The 24,226-nt window shown below is 40.1% G+C and overlaps 1 protein-coding gene and 1 long non-coding RNA gene across 6 annotated transcripts in view; one reads left to right on the forward strand and one right to left on the reverse strand.

The window, feature by feature from the left end:
• Window positions 1-24,226, reverse strand: part of fam163ba (family with sequence similarity 163 member B, genome duplicate a) — a 69,342-nt gene that overhangs the window by 3,225 nt on the left and 41,891 nt on the right. The window contains exons 1-3 of one of the 5 annotated variants that reach the window (XM_032539085.1): window positions 20,799-21,952; window positions 10,436-10,456; window positions 1,743-1,858 (exon numbers count right to left, since the gene is read on the reverse strand). In XM_032539085.1, coding sequence (XP_032394976.1) covers window positions 1,743-1,835 — 93 coding nt within the window. In that variant the 5' untranslated portion in view covers window positions 1,836-1,858; window positions 10,436-10,456; window positions 20,799-21,952. Of the gene's footprint in view, window positions 1-1,742; window positions 1,859-10,435; window positions 10,457-20,798; window positions 21,953-24,226 lie in introns of those variants that run through there. The other 4 variants (XM_032539086.1, XM_032539087.1, XM_032539084.1 and 1 more) reach the window with 4 other exon arrangements.
• On the forward strand, window positions 7,285-23,373 carry LOC116703969 (uncharacterized). The gene is made up of 3 exons (XR_004335554.1): window positions 7,285-7,296; window positions 21,448-21,452; window positions 23,295-23,373. It is a non-coding gene; the product is annotated as an uncharacterized LOC116703969 (long non-coding RNA).

Raw genomic sequence — 24,226 nt, forward strand, 5'->3', positions numbered from 1 at the left:
TGTGAACAGAATCCACTTTAGTGGAGAATTTGTGGTTTCTTTTTCAAGCTCACAAAATGCTTTTAAATTAATTCCTGGCATTCTGCCAATTTGAAGCCAAAATTTGTGGATCACTTTTGATTTTGCTGTGAAATATAGTCCCAAGAACTGTAATAAGATCTAAGTGGAAAGGATCATATAGTTTATTCAATTGCTGCTCTACAATTTGCCTCTCATTCTCTCTCTCTCTCTCTCTCTCTCTCTCTCTCTCACACACACACACACACACACACACACACACCATACAAGACCCTAGCCTGACGTAGGTCTATAGTATAATGTAAAACAGAAACAAACCCACATGCTTTAAAAGCAATCCACAAACTGTGGTAAGTCTTCCAGGAGGTGTTTCAACCTAATTGGAGTTTGTCAAGCATGAAAACACAAAGCAGCTCTTGTCACCTAATTCCATTTTCATTTTATTCTGAGAGAATACAGAGAACCTGGCAAAGACCAGTGATCTGAACATCAGAGCACAACCCTATAGAAAGATTGACAGCATGATAACTTTAAAACATAAAACAAAAATGAAACTGAAGTCTTTAATACATATGAACTACTATTAAAGAACTACTACATACAGAAAAGCTTTGCTTCATTACCATAAATGTACATTTTAGTCACACTAGCGGCATGCCTCTAGAGATGGCAATGATGGTCATTCGTACAAACGATCAACCACTTTGGTCCAGACTAATATATCTCAGCAACTATTGAATGGATCATGGAATTTGGTCCAGACATTCATGTTTCCCTCAGAATGAATTGTGTTAACGTTGGTGATCCCCTGACCTTTCTACTAGCCACATTATTAGGTCAAAATTTTAATTTGTCCAATACTTGGATTTATGACTGGTCTCACATTGCCAGACCTTCCTCCACAGCGCTGCGGAGGAGGGTCTGGCTAGTCCAGACAGCAATCCAGGAATCCTTGTTCATTGTCATTTCTTTAAACCAATCACAATTGTTGTGGGCGGTGTTAAGCGCCTTGAGGAGCCACAGTGCCGCTGCGAAATTGCCTTGGGAAGGAACTTGTTTCGGTAGAACGTGTATGTTCAAAGGTTGTTTTAGTCGTGCAACAGAAAACTCTGCAGAGATCTGAGAAGACGTTTACCATAGTCCTCATAAATCATCACCAATCATCCTCAGCTGTAATATGTGTTTAGTGGTATTGAACAAATGTTAACATGCTAATATGCTAAACTAAGATGGTGAACATTGTAAAGACTATGCCAGCTAAACATCAACATGTTAGGAATGTTCTTGTGAGCATATTAACATGCTGATGTTACTGTAAATGACCAATACTCAGTGGTAGGGGACTTTCTTTCCTTACAAAGACCCACTGTTCTCAGATAGACTTAACAGGTCCTCCTAAAATCATGGCCACCATTCCCCAATTAGCATAAATAGATTATTACTGTATTTTTTTGCAATTCTGAATACAGCTGTAGAGACATTTTCTATTCAGTTAACAGAGATGATTGTGCAGTCAGAAGAATGCAGCTACACTCATACATTCAATTTTATTAATAAGAAATATCTTATTATCCTTGGTAATTGAAGGTCACAAACACAAAATCACACATAAAAGCAGCTTTACTTATGATTATACTGTGACTTTAAAATTGCTATACAAGGACTCCCAATTTCAGAGAAAATAAAATGAATGCAACAGTGTCTTACAGCAGCTGTGGCCTTACCTGCAGTCTACAGTAGCACAGTACTGCGATGATAAGGAGTAATATAACTGTAGCTAGAATTCCACCAGTGATGACCACTGTCCCGGCTGTCATTCGAATGGCTCTCCATCAACACCCTGCAGAGAGCAAGAGGAGGGAAGGATGGAATGAGAGGAGCAGAGAGAGAGAAAGAGTAGAAAAGAGTAAAGGAGGGTAGGGAGTGATTGAGAGAGAAAAATTAAGGAGGAGAAAGCACACAATTCATCAGCACAGTGGCTTCATTAAGTAGATTATAACTGTGTGTCATCTCAGTGGTGCTTATTAAATTATCCAGCAGTTAGGAGACATGTAATAGAATCATCCTACAAATGCTCCACATAATATAGACGGGATCTCAGGCTGGAAACACATAGAAAAAAGAAGTGTGAGAGCATGAAGGGAAACAGCATTCAGCAGCAGAGCAGCAACAGAAATGAGAAGGAATGACAGAGGAAAGATGAAATGATGATAAGAGAGTTAAAGTGACTAAGCAGAGCAGGCGAAACAAAGACAGAGTGAATGGCAAATTGACATGGAGCGAGAGGGAGAAAGAGGTCTAGATGAGTATTTAAGATAGAAAGGGATTTGATGAATGGCTATGAAACAGAGAAACAAAATGATGGAGAAGATGAAAAAGGTGGTGAGAGAGTTAGATGGGGAGAGGTGAAACCTAAACAGAGGGCAGATGGAAATAAAGAGGAGTGGATAGGAGAAAGAGGAGAAAGAGGAGATAAAGAGGTTATGACAAAGGAAAACGGGCTGTGTTTGAAATCACATAGTAACATACTATTCCTGACATAAGTAGTAACATAATTCAGTGTGAATAGTCTGCTGATAAATCGTTAATTTAGAAGGCAGTGTGCAGTACGTACAGATTGATGTAGCATGCAGTATGCTAGTATGTGAATTTGAACACAGACAGGGTTGTTAGGTGGCTAAAAAGACTGAAAAAGTTTAAGAGAAAAAGCAATAAGAAAATAGAAGAGATTTTGCTGATATTTTGTTTTGTGAAATTTTAAAGCCAGGCACATGGTTGAATGAATATATACTGTGCACCTTGGACTCACAAATGCCTAATCCCAAAGACTGTTCATGCCTACTGCTTATGCAACATGCAACTGTATTAGTAATAACAGTGTAAAACATCTTAATGTGGTCTAACAGTGGGTAACAGTGGGTAACACCATTGATTTTCATGCAAAAAAACGGGATTCAAATCCCGGTCCGGGGCGTGGTTAGGGCGTGGCTAACATTGAATCCTTCCGAGCGAAAACAGAGTAAAACCACGATTAGGAGTGTCAGGGAACCAGGGCAACCTGAAATGGGCTACTGCAACAAGACCATGACATTCTTGGAATTTGGCAGAGAAACCCAACATCAAAGCTCAATGTTTAAATATCCGCAGCCACAGACTGACATCACAACTAGAGATTGATGAGGTACAACAAAGATGCTATGGCAAGAAGGTGCCAGGACACAAGAACAGTTTAGGCTTAACACAAGGGTAGTTGACTTGAGAGAGATGATCACAAGTGACTCACTGATCCACATCACAAGGCTCTACAGCAATGACATTAGAATTTCATTTGGATCAGTTAAATGTGGTTGGATGGTATCAAAGAGAGGTAAGATGGTTACAACTGTTTGGGTAGAACTACCAGGTAACATAGTTGTTCAGGACAGCTACAAATACCTTGGAATACCGCAGGCAAATAGAAACCATGAGTTGGCCACCAAGTACCTACACAGAGTAAGGCAGCTCCTGGAAAAGGCTGGTCCTGGAAAAGGCTGGTCTGAAAGATAGCACAGAGGCACTAATCATGGCAGCACAAAAACATGCTGTGCGCACAAGATCATTGGAGGCTGGGGTCTATCATACCAGATGCCCCTGAGACAGTCCAGCACATAACAGTGGGGTGTAAAATGCAGGCAGGCACGGCATACCTGGAACGCCATAACCAAGTGGTTGGCATAGTGTACAGGAACATCTGTGCCTAGTATGGTCTGGAAGTCCCAAGGTCAAAGTGGGAGGTACCTCCAAAGGTGTCAGAGAATGACAGAGCTAAGATCCTGTGGGACTTCCAGATCCAGACTGATAAAATGGTGATGGCTAACCAACCGGACATCGTGGTGGTCAACAAACAGCAGAAGAAGGTAGTTGTGATAGATGTAGCAGACCCAAGCGACAACAACATCAAAATGAAGGAACAAGCTTGAAAAATACCAAGGGCTGAAAGGAGCTAGAGGAGATGTGGAAAATGATGGTAACAGTGGTTCCAGTGGTATTCAGAGCACTTAGGGCTGTAATGCCCGAACTGGGACAGCCCAGGGGATATATATATAAACAAAATGTCTGTGTTTAAAGGCAGGCTATAAGGTCAGAATCTGTTGTCAATGTGTTGTCAATACCAATTAACTGAAAGAGGAAATCAAACATAAATCACAAAAAACTCAACTAGAATGAATACAGATAGTCCGTAATTTATGGATTTCCTATATGCCTCTTCTTTTAAACATATAAGCACAAAAGTATAAGAACAATGTCTACGAAGACATCGCCTGGAGATCTTATGGACAGATGTATAACAGGTACTGGAGAGAAATGAAATTCAAATAAGCTTTAATGGCATGACAGACCAATATATTGCCAAACAGTACAGAAAATTATTAATCAAATCAGTCTTCTGAGAAGGCTTTTGAAGTCACAATAAAACAGCATTCTAAGATCAGTGCTACCTTAATTAGATGCATCTCTTGATGACACAGGGAACATTTACAAGTCTAGACTAAGGGAATGTCAGATGAAGGAGAGAAAAAACAATCTTAAAATAGATATTTTTCAATTTGCTCTGATTCAATAATGAGCAGATCCAAAAGAAACAGAATAATGCAAGTGGACAGAGATAAAAGACCTTTATTGAAACATCTGCCCAGACAGCTGTGGGTGAGCTGTGAACTGAAGTAAGAGGTAACAACAAAGACAAATGGAGATGTTGACCCATGAGCTTTGAGTTTATGTTCACTAAGCTTGGCTTAGAATCACAGCAAAAATCTACATTTACTGTTACTATCTAATCTATCTTGTTTGTATGTATGTGACTGGAGTTTTTCTTTTTGTTACTTGATTTTCATTTGTATTTATATTTTTTCAACCTTTATTAATCCTTGATAGATCATTGAGGGGCCGCCCTCATTTGCAATGTCATTGAGTCAAATTACAAAACAACAACAAAACAAACAACAGAAAAGAGTACACCATCATAAGATACACCTTTCTAAATTGGGAAATATTGTTTGATGAATAAATGAGGATATTACATACGCAAAAGACAGTATGTAAATTAGTTGCTATGTAAAGCAAGTACAAATAGAAGTTTGCAGGTTTAAAACCAGATTTATAAATTGCCCAAAAGGCACAAGTGAGTTGATTTTAAGGAGGTGCTGTAATTTATTCCAGGAGTCAGGTGCACTAAAGTTAAAAGCAGTTTTTCCAAGTTCAGATCGCGCTTTTTCAAAAGCCAGTCAGCAGAGGGAGTCTGATAATGTCCCTCTGAGTAACAGAAAGTGAGATGGTAGTTTTCCAACAAGGGCCTTATAGATAAAGAGATACCAGTGAGTATCACATCTCTCTTGGAGAGAAAACCACCCCACACTTTCATATAAAAATACAATGATGTGTACCATTGGCATGACTGGTTATGAATCTTAAGGCAGAGTGATAGACTGAGTCCAGAGATTTAAGAGTTGAAGAGGAAGCATGTCTATAAATCACATCACCAAAGTCCAAGACCGACATAAAAACTGCTTTTCCTACAATACATGGGGAACATGTTTTTATTTCTGTAGAAATGACCAGTTGGCACACACAATTATCAATGTGAAATTTGAAAGAGAGCTTTTCATCAATCCAGAAACCAAGATATTTATATTCTGTGACTCTCTCAATCATAAATTTGTTCATAGTGGAAATATTAATGTTAGTATAATCTATAGCTCTGGCTCTGGAAAATAACATTAACTTTGTTTCATCAGCGTTCAGTACAAGTCTTAGGTCTTTGAGAGCTTCTCGCAACACATTAAAGGAATGCTGGAAGTTTTCAATTGCAAGTTGAACATAATCAGCAACATAATACAACACTGTGTCATCCGCGTACAAATGGGCATATTTGACTGTTTACCAATGATGAAATTATATTATTGATATAGATAGTGAAAAGAACTGGACCTAAGATTGAGCCCTGTGGAACAACTTTTCTTACTGTTAAAAATTCAGAATTGTAGCTTCAAAGAAAGATTAAAAAATAGTGCAGCACAGTACTGTTTTTTTATCCAAGGCTGATACATTGTTATTTATGACCAAAGTAACAGCAATTGTAGAACTGTGCCATGCTCTAAAGCCTGACTGAAATGGGCTCAAAATGGAAGCTCTAGGCAGAAACACCTTTAGTTGATCATTTACCAGAAGTTCAAGGACCTACCAGACATGGCAATTTGGATATTGGTCCATAGTGGTAGAGATAGTCTTTATCACCTCCCTTATGTAGGGGTGTAACATGCGTCATTTTCCAAATAATGGGAACAATAGCGGACGAAATTGACAGATTGAAAATATGAGGTATATTCAGTTCTGAGATAGTATGGGCTGAGAGCCTAAGAAAAAAGGTGTACAAATTGTACTCTGGGATCAATGGTAAGGAGAACATTTTTAACTACACTTGAGCAGACAAGATCAAGGGTAAACGTATGCCTGCAATGAACAGTGAATACATTGTCATAAGTTAGAAGGCAATCTAAGCCCCCATTCTCAAAAAGGTGACTGGCAGCTACAAAATGTTTATTGAAGGCAAAACTAATCTCTTTATGGGTAGACAATGGACAGTCATTGACCTTGATCTGGGTACGAACTGAGGCGAAGTTGTTATTTTTATTAGAATTTACAGCCTTCCAAAAATGTAATTGATTGCAGTGTAGCTATCCTGTCATGTGATCCACAAAACCAAAACCCTGATCTTTATGTCATCTATATTAAATAATTTTTTTGATTTAGGTTGTCAATGTTAATTTGGTTCACACACAGAAATGAATGCTACAGAACATAATAAGAACATTTGCAGCAGTATGATTGACTTGAGACTGAACTGACCTCATTCTCATCTTATTAGATCAATGCTTCCCTTTAATTACCTCTTTTCAGTCTCTACAGCAGCTGGATTACAGGAAGAAGCCTCAAGCCTAGAGGCTTTAAATATTCATTTTACTTTAATAAGTAACATACGTTAATCACAAACATTTTTATGCCTTTTGAATGAAAACAATCAAATAAATTTTTTCCCGCTTTCCCTTAGCTGTACAGTCTTTGAGGCTGTCACATAACTGAGGATCCCTGCAACAGCCAGTGTGTGGCCATCAACAATACCTTGTACCTTTACCTACTCACTCACACTATATTGTGCCATACAACAGCAGCAGTTAAGAGGAACTTTAGCTAAATCCCATATGACAGACATGCATCGCTGTACTGACCTGGTCTGTAACAGTTATAGTTGGGTACTTATGATGACACAAAACTGTAATGTATTATATGACACAATAACAATTTTGAAGTGCTGTACTGTGTGCAGGGTTTCAGTATGGTTACCGTTAGCATTACTGCATAAATTGCACTTGCAAGCTCAGACATTTGCTCCTTATTATTGTATTTTTAGGTAACTAGAGTATTTCTTGAAAAGTCTTGTAAATGCACAACGTCACCCAATATTACAATCACAGTAACAACAGCAGGAAACAGGATCTCCGATGCTCTAATTGCTTTTCATGCATCTTATCCGATCCTCCTTTCTAGTATGTATTTATATAACATATAGGGGTGGGGAAAAAATCAATACAGCATAGTATTGCAATATTTTCCATGGTAATATTGTTACACATATTGATACACAGACAGAAGTATCAATCTATTATTATATATGTGTTGGTTGGTTTGTCTGCCTGACAATCCCATTTTACTTTACTTAAGTATAATGAACAAATGTCTCTTTTTCGATAAAACAGATGGTTACAAAGTTTCCTTTTGGGGACATAATTTGAAATTGATAAAAAATGTGAAGTTGGAAAAAGGGAGTGTATCATGATGATTTTGCATTGTGAGGTATCTAGTGATTCCTAGCACTAATAACATAATGCACATCCTAAGTACTCCATTATATTTGAAACAGTATGATAGTGATGAAGAAGAAAGAAAAAATGAGAGTTGAGATGGATTTGTAAATCAAGTTTCCTGTTTAAATCAAACAGAAATGAAATAAATCAGCAATTAAAACACTGCAAAAGCAAAAGAGTGTGCTACAGGAATGAAGCAAATATTTGAGGTAAAAACAGTAAATTATGCATTCAGTTTTTTTCCTCCTTTCCCATAACTTAGCATCTTGCAGTGCCCTTTTGCCCTCTTGCCTTGCGTGTATACTCTGTGTCTCTTTGCACAGATTTTACCACACAATTATTATTTTTTTCAAATAGAGAAAAAAAGGTTATTACTCATTTCCAAAGTTTAGCAACATTCTTGTATATATGTGGAAAACCTGGCTGACAATTGTGGGTACAGACCTTCTTTCTTTTATTACATCCACAATCTGGAAGTGTCATAGGACTACACCCTCACACTGCATTGTGGATAATTGTCTGAAACCAAAAATAGCACAGCAGGCTTGTTGCTAAGCTATTACTCAATGGTGCGAGCCATAATCAGCAGCAAGCATCCAGCAGCATAGGCTGCTGTTGTCAACATGCAACTCAACTGGACTAAAGTAAAAATAATGAAAAAGTAAGCAGGACCGCCAAAGTCATGTGGAGCATTGTGAGGTAAATGTAATCAAACATTTTTAATATTTCTTGCTTACCCAGTTTGCAATTTACATCGACTTTTTTCAAGTTTCCATTTCCACATCCTGGCGTAGGCAGTGCTCTCTATCAGCATCCCTAAGCCTGTTCACATACACTTCACTATAGTGTGGACTATTAACCAACTGACCGACAGCTCTGATTTTCTCACCCTGAAACACCTCTAAACCACGTTGAATTCCTCTGTGGGTAACTTGTCAGAACCATATTAGCTTTCATTGTGAGATGTCTCTCCAGAGATGCTCTATAACATTAGAATGGATCAAACTGTCTCTGCAGTAGCTATCTGACCTGTCTGAAAACACAACATGGCTACTCTCCCTGCAGGCTGGAATACAGCTGGACTCTAATCCAATCTGCGGGCCACACAGTCCACCAACCAAATCAATATGAAGGAACAACAACAACAGAGCATTATAGTTTTTGAGTTAAATTGAAGAGGGAAATGTGAGGTGTATCGAATGTTTATTTGACATTTAGGTGACGCTGAAAGTTATTGATGTAATGTAGCCTACTGCAGGCCTCTATTCAAGTCTTCACATACTGGTTAAGTCAGGGCTTTGTTAAAGGTGGAACCTACATGAAGAATTCCAATATCACATTTCCATGGTCTAGAAAAAGTTCAATGTCTGTGAACATGAGCTACTCTCTCCCAAATCAGAAGAGAGAAGTAAGTCTCAAACGTGTGATGTCATCAAGTATAAAGTCAGGAGCTACTGCATAGACAATGAATGGGACACGGATTTTGTGAACCCACAGTATTTTATTTTCATAACCCATTGAGCTTTATTGTATTGCAGTGTTCTCAGTTCTGAAACAGAAAATGTGCCCATATACTAAGAACATTCCCCTGTGGGATCTCAGTGTGATCTATAATATTTTTTCCAATTTATTATCAATGGAGCAGTTTACAGTATACTTCATGACATCATACATTATGGATTTTGGAGAGAGTTCATAATTACTTATATTTTTGCCTTAAAACATTGATATAACATGTATGAATTTGTAAAATCGATGTACTTCCCCTTGATTGTTGTTGTTGCCACTACTCTAATTTTGATATTGTTGTATCAATAACAATAGATCGAACCCCCTCAGCAACTCTGCAGTTCGCCTCATCTTTTTCATTGCACGTAAAGTATGCTGGCATTTTATGTATTGTTTTTTTTAGTAAAATATACAAATTTGGATGTGGTGTCAAGTATTTGTTGAATTTCAATTAAAGCTAAAGACAAAACATATTATGCCATTAAAATATATTATCTATAAACCTGTAAACCTATCCATGTTATGAACTGCGTTTCCTAAAATGGTATTCAACTGTTTTTGAGAAAAATGGTCTTACTTTAACTTTCTATTTCTCCAACCTTCTATTTCTATGCTATTTCTGTACACACACAGAGAAATAGAATGGAGACACACACACACACACACACACACACACACACACACACACACACACACACACACACACACACACACACACACACACACACACACACACACACACACACACATACACACCACACATACATACATGCACACACACACACACACACACACACACACACACACACAGACCACACACACACACACACACACACAGAGGCTGGATCACTTATGTGCAGGGAAGGCAGACAGTGTGTATCTCCTGAGGCTCCCTTAATCAGAACAGTGTGTGAGGGATGTGTTACAGAAGCGGTGAACAGTGTTAATTATTTAACCACACACACACAAACACGCAATTTCATTGTGAAATGGTACAGGAGAAAGACATGTCTGCTCAGCTCCTTTTGCTGGTATTCGTCCATAGAAATGACAAGAGGTAAGGGGCACAAAAAAGAATAGCAGTGGGCGCACGCACACACAAACACACACAGACACTCACATGCAATCATTTTAGTACTAGCTAACATGCTCAGACAATGGGCTTTGGAATAAATTGCTACGCTTCGATGAAACATGGCAGGGATCACAACAGAAGTCTTGCTAGGAATAATGGCTGTTGACAGGTTTTCAGTTGAATGGGGGAAGAAGTACACAGTAGGTGGTGGATTCCAGTCATACACACGAGACAATAACATGCCTCCAGAACGATGGGATGAACTGTAGCTGTCAAAGAGGGATTTCACACACATAGCGAAAGACCCAGCACATACACACATGCATGGTTCTCTAAGGAAATTACACAAGTCTTAAAATATGTATTCATAAGTTTGGTGAAAAGACGTCCTTCAGAGTGCTCAAGTTTTTATGCCGGGTTTTGGTTTTTAACCTCACTAACTTTGATAACAGAGCTCCAATCTGATAATATAAAGAAGGACACATTGAACCCTTCTTTGTGACATAATCTCATAACAGCTCTCTTTTCTCGATTAGGCTTTGTCTATCATCTAATAAGATGTAAAATCAGTGAGTATTCAACTACTATTTGCCAAATTTAAATTTAACCTTATATAACTTTGACCTACAGTGTGTATCATGTCATCAGAGAAAATTACACATTTATCACATCTGTCATCACTTGATGTTATGTGGCATCGTGAAGATAATGATCCGCCACTCTGATCCACCTTGAACACTTGAGCACAACCTGTCCTGCTGTGATATGCTGATGATACAGCTGTACGGCTTTAAAGGTTCAACATGTTGGGCTTTTTCAATTTTTTTTTTCTGTGAGTAAGAGGATATTGAGTTACGAGGGGAACTACAGACAGGGGGTGGTTAGCTTAGCTTAGCATAAAGGCTTTACTGTTGACGCAGTGCCATTCCACATGTCCTCACACTCCATTTTACCCTCACTTGTGAACTTTGCTTGTAGATGCAGAGACGCAATTCTGAGGTCCACAAACAGAACAATCTCCTCTCTCCAGCTGGGCCTTGATTTCCTGTCCTTAAAAATCCCAAACCGAATCAATGACAAGGGACAACCCTGTGGATGCCAACACCCACTAAAATGCGGTGGATTTTGTACTGAGTATAAGAACACAGCTCTCACTTCGGTTATACAACAAACGCATGGCTTGTAGCAACGACCTCGGTACCCCATATTCCCGCAGTACCTTTCATTGGATTCTACAAGGGAAAAGGTCGTAAGCCTTTTCCAAGTCCACAAAACACATTTAGCAGAGCTGGTCCACTGTTCCACAGCAAGGAGGGAATTCGTAAAGCTCCTTCTGGATCGGAAGTAAGGCAATCAGTCAAACTCTACTTTCCAGCACCCTGGAATAAACTATTCTTGGAAGCTGAGCAGTGCAATACCCCAATAATTGGAGCACAAACTGGGTTTAAAAATGGAAGCCATCCCCCCACTCTGCCACTTCCCAGACACTGTCCCCCACATGTCAGCCATGACAGCCCAACAATGTCCATCGCCTTTCAGGGCGACTCTCATCCACCAATGGCGAGGAGAAGCTTTTGACTACCTTACTGATCTCTGCCAGGCATATACAGCAGATCCTCCCCTGAGTCTTCAAATTCTGTCTCCTCCTCAGAGGGGTAGTTGGTCAAGTTCCACAAAATTCTCTTTGAAATGGCAATGTGTCAATGCAATTTAGAATACAAATTATACTGAAGCCTTTGTGGATGTGCAAATGTTCCCCACAAGAGAGAAGATGAGTTCACTAAACAGTAACATGATGACAAAGTTAAATGAATGAAAATGAGCTTTGAAATGCAATGCAACATTGATTTGACTGTATGTTTATTTATGTATTTTTGATCTCCATTGCGATTCAATGCAAGCATTAACATAGACCCAAAAAAGCTTACAAATTCAAAATATTATCCTGTCTGGCTGCACTGACCCTGATTGCTGCATCACTTGATTCTCCCTCTCAGGCTCCTGTTCACCCTGTTCCAGCATACAATTTCACCAGGTGTACTAAAATGTCTTTTGCCTTTTTTTTTGTGTCTCTGCACTCGTCTCCGACCTCATCTTTCTACTATAAGGCACTGACACACTTAGCCCTTAACTCTGAACTTGAATCAGGTACCTGGGAAATCCCAAGGGCTGTCAAAGATAGAGGGAGAGTTTGGGATTGTTGGGTATGAAGAAAAGAGAGGTCCTACTGTAGTTTTCTATTTTAGCAATGCATGGAAACCAGGAATAGTTTTATGCCTCTCTGGCGCCCTTGTATTGCCTGGCAAACAATTCTGTAATTAACGCCCCTCAATGGATGATACATTATAAAAATGGCTCTCGGCTAGAATATAGTACCTTGAGGACGTTTGAAAAAAAAACGTAATGGTGACTTGGGGGTCTTTTCAGTTAATTACACAGCTCGCGAAATGTCTCTCATTCATCTGAATGACCTTGCTAAGTTGCTCTTCCAGTTCAAATATCATGCTGATGTAATGTAACTTTAAACGCTTTGTGCATGCACTGGAAGCAGTGGACCATGCCCTTCCTTGTCCACATGCTGTATTATTAGACAGTGTTTTTTTCAGATTTTCCTCTGGAGTCCCAATCCATTTTTAAGAATATGCTGTCAAATTGTAGAAAATGAAAATTAAGCTGTTTCAAAAGAATATGATGGTTCTCAAAAATGTCTCTTTGGGCCTTGTCACAGTTCTTTTTATATAAAACACAACAGGTTACAAGAAATAATCGTGTAGACAAAATGAATAGTGTTCCCACTACAATATTCCAGTGAAGAAAAACTCTGCAAGTGATTTAGGTCAAATCCACAGTCTCCTTTAATCTATCTTCTCCCTCTTAGCTATAAATCTCTTTTGACTAATTTACTTTAACATGCATAATCGAGATCTACAATAACAGTCACCTGTATTTACCTGAGTCGTGGCGGTAGCGGTTAGCTCTTGTATTTTGTACAGAAATGTAAAAGAACACAAATTGTTTCCCAGTATAGTGCTTTAATCTGCTCCTGGAGAAAGTCACGTTAGGAGGATGCTTTCTTGAGTAGCAAAATGTTCAAACATATGTACCCTCTGTGTTTGTTGTGAGTGTGTGTGTGTATGTGTGTGTGTGTGTGTGTGTGTGTGTGTGTGTGTGTGTGTGTGTGTGTGTGTGTGTGTGTGTGTGTGTGTGTGTGTGTGCAACGTAGCAGCAGAAAAACATCTTGTGTCACTTTACTTTTGAGAATGATGTCCTTATAGTGTAATGTGCAAACAATGCCTCTTTCACTTTGAACTGTCTAATTTTACACTGCAGACAAAAATCTAACAAAGAAATCTTTTAAAAGGATGTCATCTATATATCTGTCAGTACATTATTTTCCCAAAACTGGTCTTTTCCCTGAATGATTAAAGAAAATGAGCTTTCAATTTCAAATCATCTCAAAATAATTGCATATAATCACAATCTGTCATTCTGTCCCTGCATTTCCTGCACCTCCCCTCTGCCACGCAATGCTCTACCCTCTGCTGTGCAAATAATACCATTAGTCTGTGTGTGACAGGCTATAATCTTGGCACCAGCAGGCGCTAAAGTTGGCTCAGACATACTACATTTCTTTGAACTTTTCAGTTGATGGATTGAAGAGCAGGTCTTAGACCTGAAACTGTGAGATGCAAGCGGTAAAAAGCGTCCTCAGCGCACATCAGATTTAGTCGTGTAAACAGGTGGACTTAAGGGCCAAGTTTAGATTTTTAAATAACTTAGACAGATAGACCTTAATCTTCATCTTTAATCCTATTTTACAGAGCACACAGATTGGTTTCAGAAAAGATCCCAAATAAGGTAATGAGCATGCGGATACATTAATTTCAGCACTAATGAAGAGAACAAGAAACCCTAAAAAAAGAGGCTGCAACAGGTGTTGGCATCAGTATTTTACCCCATTTAGGTCTGTCTAATGTATACAGTACTGCACTGACTTCCTCTGTTGCCAATTCAACAAGCTCAATCAGCCACTAGTGACTACTGCCAGTAGTGTTGGACACACAGCAAAAACTACAGCCAGTGGTCTGCTACAGAGACTGTGATGGCCCAGAGCCACCGGATGGATGAATGTCAGCTTGGTGCATCAGGGCCATTAGATACACAAGGTAATCAAGCAACAATTGCAACCAAGGCATTGATTAAAAACAGCCGTAAAGATAGAATGTGTGCAGACCTCTGTTTAATATAAATAGTTGAGGCAAGTGCACATATTTGTCTGTCTGTGTCTGTGTGTGAGTACATTATTGTCATTTTTAGGGGAGCAGAGAAGGCAATATTTAATACTGTAGAGCAAACTATTTATTCTAACATCTCCTTGCACGCACGCACGCACCCGAGCATGCACGCACGCATGCACGCACGCATGCTCGCATGCACACACACACACACACACACAGACACACAGACACACACACTCACACACTCAAAGCAACTTCACTCTAATAGCATGAATAGCAGTTACTGTTTCTGCTTAGCACTGCATAAATATAATAGACAAGAGCAGAGCATGACAGCATCTCCAGTCTGAAGGCCCCATAAAAATAAACTGCTGTTTACGACAGAACATCAGTCCGCTGTGAGAGATATTTATGCAAACTCTCTGCACTGTTTGTTCTTTCATATTAATAAATAACAATAACAATAATGAAAACAAAATCTTAGCACGTTCTGCTCACCCTTGGCAATGCATAACCTCTGCATGTTTGTTTGCGTGTATAGTGTGCACATAGGTGTGTCGTTTATTTTCTATTCTATTCTATTGGAACTCGAAACAGGATCATACCAGCCTGCTGCTGGTTCACTCCTGGTTTATAAGTTCAGTGTCGGTCGAGTCTGCTCTTAAAAATCGCAGTGACAGAGGGAAGCTTCGTTAGGACGTCCTGGTGTGAAAAACATTACCCATGCAACCCTGAGCAGATTATACTGTGCTGCCACTATGACAGGTTAATGCGTTATTGCAAAACACTCAAATTTAATCATATGTAGGTAAATACAGTATATACTGTAACAAAATGTGTAAGTTGGGAGTTGGTACATATCTTTAATCTTTACACACAGAAAAGTAGGCTATGAAAAGTAACTCTGATGGGTGTGATGATATCTGGAGATGTCAAGTTGAGATCAAATGCTGTATTTTACATAATCAATTGCACTACATGTCATTGGTTGCATGATTTTGTACCTTTTCATATGCCAGAGGGCACATTTTGTCTTACTATATGAATGTAACAGGGCTGTTGCACAAAGAGCACATCTCTGTTTTCCTTCTTTTAACGAGTAGTTAAAAACAAAACAAAGAAAAAACCAGAAGGGCACACAGAAAGTGCAGAAGTCCGCAAAGGCCATGCCCTATCTCATATCCCTCTCTTTACCAAAAGAGTAAACATAATTAGTGTATCGGCCGTGTAATTTATATTTGTTCCAAAATGTAATTGGTTCTTATTTAGTCCATGCTACACCCAGTTTTTCTGCATAATCCTGATGACAAACAAACAAACAAACAAACAAACCAAAAACATAACCTTCTTGATGGAGGTAAAAATATTCTTGGCACCCTGCCAGTCATATTATTCACTTTTTGTTATCTTTCCCTTGCTTTTGCTTTCCGCTGCCTCTTGCACTGTCTCTACTCTTGCTGTCTTTTTCCCTGTGCCCTTTCTCTGTTTATCCTCTCCTCCCATTTGCTTAGCTGTCTTTGTCCCTCTCTGTTCTCCACCACTCTTTCTCTCTGTCTGTCCAGCTGATGTACAATGCCTTAGGGAGCATGGGCAGGCCTCTGTTTTAAACATCACTCTGAATGGCAGTGCCAGTCACAAGCCAAGACAGCGCCTCTAACTCGGAGATTAATAGATCCTGCTGTGCGTCACTTTGCATATTCAAAGCGGAGTGTGTCAAGCAAGCATGGTATTTACAAGAAGTCCCAAGAGTCTCAGGGGAGTCAGATGTTACTATGTATCTGATGCACTGATGAAATCATCACACAGCTGTGGCATAAGGCAAAATGCACTATGGGAAATTATAGCTAGCTCCACACAAAAACCTGCACAAACACACACAAAATGAATAAACGTTATGTACCTCTTTCCCTGCAGCAACTGGTTACTGCAGCGTGAAAATCAGTTTACAGAAACTTATGTCAGATGTGAATTCGTGCACGGTGAGCATCGTGTCTTCTTTTTATTTTTGTCTTGATGTTTTTATCTGCTCGCGTTTAGGTTAGTAAAACCTGTGCAATATTAATAAAAGTCTACACCATGCCAAAAAAGGATGTATTTAGCAAAACAAGGGGTACAATACAGCCTGTACAGCCTTAATCTTAATTCCCCTTGGTCTTGATATCTGACACACACACATGGTCCATGCAAGAGCAACAGTGGACATGTATGTAAACGTGAAGGAGGTGGGGAAGACGGTAGAGATGGAAAGAGACAACATGAGGGGGAGTGATTAGTGTGAGTAAACAGGAAAAAAAGAGTAGATACAGAAAGAAAGGAGAGGAAAATGTAAGTGGAGAACGAAAAAGAAAATGAAGAACAAAAGGCATCCTTGGTGAAGATAGATGTTCTTGATGAACCGTATAGATGGTTGAAGGAAATATTCGAAAGCTCAAAGCTGATGAGTGCTTGGGTGTTAGTGCTAATGGTCATTACTCAATAGACAGTGTGTGTAGAAGTACGGGTCTTCAGTTACTATGGCGACAGGGCTATTACAGACTGACATTTCACAGTACCATTACCTTTTCTGTTTTTTGAGTGGGTGGTTTACACTCAAAAGTTCGAACCGTTGCTTGAACAAACTTTTCCCTGCTCACTCACTGTATGCTAATCTCTAAGCTGATAAAAAGTGAAGCTTAGTGCAGTCAGGCAGAATTGCAGAGATGCATAATAAGATACAACACATCGGAAAGTGAGGAATTCATGAATGAGAATCTCTCCCCTCAAGTGCATTTCTGTTGTGATCAACGCTAAGTCCCAGCCTCGCTGAGCTTTTTCACCATTTCCAGACTGACCTCACAAAGTTGCGTATGTATGACACGCCAATTCGCATGCCATTATTGGCGTGTTATCAAGACACATACTTGCTTTTTAGCGTGTATATCAACGCGTTTGGCCTCCATTGAGTTACATTACCTTGCAATAGCGTGTGAATTTATGTTGTAGCGGGTAGTATGACAGGGCAAATATCCTCGTAGGGAGGTCGGGAAATCCAAAAGACACACATGATAATGAAGCTGTCATGAATGAGGTTCAAGAAAGGAATTACAAACAGCTTTTCTTCTGCTGCTGCCTTACCCTCTTCCTGTTCTTGTTCCCTGCCTCCCTCGCATCCCTTCTACTCCTTAGAATGAGCTTTAGTATTTCTTTTTTTTTGTTGCAATCACTCACTGGGATGAGGGCAGCTGACCAACGGCTTGTGCATGCGCATGCTCGCGCCTGGAGAGCGTGCGCTGGTGATGTTGGTGTCTGCGTGGGAACCCATCTGTGCGGGAGTGTGATGTGTGAGCATGTCAGGGTGTAGCTGCGAGGGAGGAGAGCAGAGTGTGGTGCCGAGGGGGAGGGAAGGAGACACGGGTGGAAGAGAGGAAGAATGGGTGGTGACTGTTTAACATGATCATTGAGCGGCCATATTCCCTTCCCCCAGTCTCAATCCATCCACTCCACTTCTCCCCTCTCCTCTTTATCTCGACCACAACGGATCTATCATGACTCCCCCTCCCAGTAGTGCATTCTAAAGGTAATTAAGCTGATATGTGAGTACACTTTAAACGCCCAGAAAAAAAGAAGTGGATATGCTGCCTCTGTAATTGCATTCACTCTAAGGTGGTTCTGCCAGTGTATAAACCTACCATCCTCCCTCTCTCTCTCTCTCTCTCTCTATTTCACATTGGTTCTCTTTACAACTTTCTTTATCTCTTCTCATCACTCATATGTCTTTGATATTTGCTTTTTCCATCCTACTTCTGCTTGTCCTTCAACTCCCTCCTCCTCATTGTCTCCCTCCTGCTGTAATGATTGAAGCGATGGTAGAGCACCGGAAACAAGCTTCAGACAAGAAACACACAGTCACTCATAGTCATGCTTCATGGACAACTTGAGTGTGTGTGTATGTGTGTGTGTGTGTGTGTGTGTGTGTGTGTGTGTGTGGTGTGTGTGTGTGTGTGTGTGTGTGTGTGCCTCTGTGCACATGCAGGAGTATGACTGATCTCCCATGGGGGCCAAGGTTGCTCCAAGGGTCACAGAGGAAGTCGCCATGGGAACACAAGCCCTGCCTTGTCTTTCATTTCATTACAATGTAGGCCCTCTAAAAGCACAGTATGTGTTTGTGTTTGAATTTCTTTTTTCTGGAGTCCAAAACATGAATTTGGTCCCAGTTGGCATTCCTAATACTACCTTTAAGTCATACTGTCTTAAGCTACATGATGCGATACTGAGTGTTTGAAACCAGTCAAAGTGATGCTAAAACAAAAGCAGCATGGGCATGCCTTAGAAAAATAATAGCACTGACATCATAAAATCATAATTCATTATAGCTCAGGGAACAGCCACACCGCAGAGGATTCCCAGAGTAACTGTAGAACCTTCAGTCCTCTTGCCCCCGGGAAATTAAAGGAAAAACCTGCCTAAAGTATTTTAGAAGGGTGTTGGAGCACCACAAGCCTCCAGAGCCTCTCTGCAACTGTACTGGAGGGATGAACACCATTCTGCCAAAAGATATTTCCTCATTTGGTGTTTTGCTGATGGTGGTGGAAATATTGAGTAATGGTGACTGTGAAAGCCATTGCATATGGTTTCCATTATTGTCATAAGTTCTGTGACTCGCCGTGTCTTGTATCAATGCATCTGCATTGTTTTGCTGCACTCATTTATTCAGGTTTCTTCTTCAATTTGTCACACATCTGTATGTAATGACTGATGATCTGTTGATCTGGTCAGATTTGATTTCAAATGTTTCAGTGAATGAGGAAGATGTGAAGCATTTAGGGAGATGAGATAAAGAGACACAAGAAACAACATGTGAGAATCAACAATCTCCAAATCACATCTGCTGAAACAAAAGCACAGTATAGCCTGAACTGGGGTTGAACTCAGGACTGAAACAGCCCAATGGTCTAAATGTAGGGATGCTGTATTACATTGTGATGATATTTTATATATAGTGTGTTTAATAAAAGACAACTCAGAAAAAGACTTTTAAGGTCCATCCTTTTACTATAACACCAAAAACCTCCTGAAGAGGATGGGTTATGCCATGACTATTCTCAATCAGACCTAAGACACGTGAACTACAGAAGTCAGGAGTTAACTTCTAAATAATGTAGATACTGCGATTTCATCTTCCCAACCACACTTGTGGGTTCACATGTTAGCTGGTTAGTCATTACTTAATCCACCACAGTCTTTTCAAAACACCCTGTAGGTGGTGGGTTACATCCTGTGTGTTCCCTTGACTAAATGTTTTTTAAGTCACTTTAACCGCATTCAGTAGAATGTTGTGTTACGCGGCCTTAATGCCGCTTGAGATGCATTTCCACCCTGCCTAAAAATATCTGGAGCAAACAGTTTGGATGTGACCATGGCTAACAGTTGGTGACAGTAGCTGTGGCTCACAAGCCATGCTGTTCTGTCAGCATGTGGCAAACCTGGCCAGCCAGCAAGCCTGTCATACAAAGCACTGAACCTCTCCCTTGCCTTTACCCTGTCTTTCTCATCTATCTCTCTGCCTGTTTTTATATCCATATCTGTTATATACCCACTACTGTATCGTGGTTTAACTTCAGCTTCTAGAAACACACTCATGTGTAGGCTACATTGTACTTGGAGAGATGGACTATAATGAGTAATACATGTTCTGGGTGAAATCATAAGAAAAGCCTCACATCCTGCTGTAAAACAAGTGTGGTGCTGTCCATGGTGCTGAAAGGAGAAACCCGTAGCATTTTGCTTCTCAGCCCAAGCATCTATCCATCACTCTATCTATCCCTCTATCCCTCTATCCCTCTATCCCTCTATCTATCTATCTATCTATCTATCTATCTATCTATCTATCTATCTATCTATCTATCCCTCTATCTATTTATCTAAATTCTAGCAAGCAGAACAGCCAACTTCTCAATTGCCCGCATGACTCAACAAGCAGATGTATCCGTAAAACCAAAGTACAATTCCAACATGAGCATGAATTAAATAGAGCAGAAGAGAAAACCTTGTTTCTTACAGTAAAGAGAATATTCTTACCTTCAGAGATAAGAAGAATTCACCGGGTCATATCTAGGGTAGTGGTTGCTCCTTGGGGCTCAGGTATCGACCTCTGCTGGTTGTAGTTTGTCTTGACCTCAGTCAATGAATAATGAGACCAATAGCACACAAAAAAAAGAAATAAGTGCCCAATCTTGTAAGTAATCAGCAAAACACTGAAGTGCCAGCTATCTAAGTAGAGATGGCGCTTGACTCGAGTCCAACTAAACCCCACTGGGACTGATCTTCTTTAGTTGTTATTTGAAAAAAAAAGACAAAATAGCATAGGCCTCCTTTTCAAAATATTATTCTATTCTTCGCTGACTACTTTTACAGACACATTCTTGTCATTAGCATGACAAAACATTTTCTGTCCAATTCCGGACTTGCAGAAAGACACATGAAAATACTCCAAAGACGAAAAAAGCTCCAATCATAATAATAATAATAATAATAATAATAATAATAATAATAATAATAATAATAATAATAATAATAATAATATCTCTGGAAAGATGTGTCAGGCACACACTCATACCCAGTTCCATCCACCGCTTGTCTGGAGTTGTTTGAACAGTAGAGACTGCTTTACCAGCGCCGCGCGCAAAATAACACACTCCTACGCAAACATCCTCATCAGCCTCGGCAGCATGTGTGTTGGTGGAGGAGACGGGAAAATGGAAAATCTCGACATCTCCATTTCAACAATCAGTTTCCCACCGTCCGAGGAGGTCGAGGTCAGATATTGTTGTGGTGCTGCTCCGGGTTCCGCGGCCAATCGTTTTTTTTTCTCCCTCCCCCTTCCCTTTATAACCTTTCTATCTATCAATTGATCTATCTCCTCTCTTCCTCCAGCGGGTTTCTCTCTCGGTGCCCCATGTTGGCGAAAAGCAAGCCGGTCAGTCGCTCTCTGGCTACAAAGTGTTTGCCGCTGGCTGCTTCCAGGGAATATGGGCTAGAGCTGTATATGAGATGCACGGTGGCTGCCGGGTTTCCGTAGGTTATATTTGCTGATTCCTGCAGAGCGACGTCCGGGGCTGCGCGGAGACGAGTCAAATGCGCTTTGAATAAGAGGTGCCTGCAGACCCAGTGAGTGAATGCAGCCCGGAGTGTGCAGCCTCAGAGATGGCGCTTTAGTCACAGGCTTAGTTTTGCTGTGGGTGCTGTAGAGAGAGAGGGAGACAAGTGTGTGTGTGTGTGTGTGTGTGTGTGTGTGTGTGGGGTGGGGGGGGGGGGGGGGGGGGGGATTCTGGATGAACTTCCGTTTGACTTCCAAGAAGAAGTCAGTGAGCTGTGTGTGTGTTTGATGGGGCTTACAGGGTGCTTGATTTTTAGTAGATGGATGTAGCTGGACATTTTTATTACACCAAAAATTCTCAAGAGCTCTAAGCCATACCGTCTTACACAACACACATTTACATTGCATGTACAATGACTTTTGTCAAAAAAGTCACCATGACAAGTCTGGAGAAATAACAGAAAAACATTGCAGAAGGGATGAAGTTGCAAGAGGGAGTGCGTGTCCTCAGACAAACTCTGCAAACCAGCAACCACACCAGGCCCACAGCCTAAATCTGACAGATCACTATGTCCTAAAAGTAGGCTACACTGGAAACCAGAGGCTGGTGCAGCAGTTACATTAAGCCTCCCACTCACATTTGCAGCAGTTCATCACCCAAGCTACATGCAAATGTAACACCCAACTCTATGACAATAATTAAAATATTACACCTGTCCTCTGCCCAAGGTGGAAAAACAAACTGTCCTTCTGTCTGGAACAAAACGTTCATTAAATCCATTAGGATGACGGACGCAACTGTCCCTGGAAGTATCATTTCTCTCTCTCCGTACCTCCCTCTGTCTTTTGTCCTTTTACTCTCACTGTCTCTGTTTTAGGACACATAAGGAATCCATTCATGTCTGTATGTTTCCTCTCAACTCCCCTTCATGTGTTCCATGTGCCTTTCTTTGTGCCATAGTATTTCCCTCTTATCAACCTCTGAACATGAACTGTTTCACCACTTTTTCTTTCTCCGTCGCTCTCTCATTTCTCCTCTCTAACTATTCACACATCATCTCTTTTAATGACCCAATCTACCCCGTCAACCTCTCGCCTCTCCCATTCAGATCAGGCGAAGGGCAGTTTGAGGCAACATTAAGAGTAGCAGTGTGAGTTTTTATTGCATTCATTATTCAAACACACAGAAGTGGAGATTAGTGCACTTTGAATGTGTGGTGTTGAAATATTTATATTAGGAGAGAATGAGATGGTTGGATTTATCATGTTGAGGTGAATTCTGCTTTTATCCATTCCTCCCTCTCTCTCTCTCTCAGTGGTGGTTCGGGGGGGGGGGCTAGGGGGACCTGTGACCCCATAATACATCAAGCCTCAACCCCCCTGTGACAAATGTTTTCATACGTTTTTAACCCAAAGAGGGGATATTATTATTTATATTCAGTGATAAGTAAAATGTAAACACTGAATGGGTATTGGAGGTTTGGTGTATTTGGTACCCCTAAAATCACATGTGGCCCCAGCCTGGCCCCTCCATTTGAAATTTTCTAGAACCTCCACTGCTCCCTCTCTCTCTCTCTCTCTGTGTGTGTATGTTTAGGTTTATGGTCTCCATATGAAACTCTTTTTGTGTGGAGTTGCACTACATTGTCTCCTGCTTAAATAAAAAGGGATAATACACAGTATTTAGCAAACATAAGAATAAATTCTAGAAGTCCTAATGGTCTCTTAAAACACCATTGAGTTAAATTAACAAATTCAATCACTAATACAGTTTTTATAAAAGATGAACATGTTGCAGGACTATTAGATAGTATTGCTTTATATTATAAATTGAATCTAAGGCAACAAAACACTAAATGCAATGCAAACCATGCATAACAGAATACAGTACCACTCGTTTGTTTTTTCCAGTTTAACTTTTTATTAGCAAACATGTGACTCAATACCAATAACACAATAGCAGCTTCAAAATGCAACACCTAAGAACAATAAACGAAAAAGGAAAATCAACTTTGTAAAACACAGTACACAGAACAGCCAAAACATACATTCACGAATGATTGTACGTATTGGGATTTCCAAAACCTTCGTGGAAATTAAATTACTATCCATAAATACAAACTTAAAAGCAGACGTATACAAGTAAGCAAGATTTAGAAGCAGAAAAGTCACACAACTTTACTTTACTTTGTAAACACACTATGTAGAACAGCTAAAACACACACATTCAAGTATTGAGGAGTGCATAAGACTATCAAAAATAAACCAAATATTTTCCAAGATCAATCAAATGAAATGAAATTGGTACTGTTGTGGAGTCTACAGACCTGCTGCCCGGCTGCGGTTGATGTGTGCCTGAACTGCTTGTAGATGGTTGCTCATTGTCTCTATCTTCTTTTTGGCCAAGTGC

The sequence above is a fragment of the Etheostoma spectabile genome, chromosome 16, assembly GCF_008692095.1.
Source record: "Etheostoma spectabile isolate EspeVRDwgs_2016 chromosome 16, UIUC_Espe_1.0, whole genome shotgun sequence".
Lineage (NCBI taxonomy): Eukaryota > Metazoa > Chordata > Actinopteri > Perciformes > Percidae > Etheostoma > Etheostoma spectabile.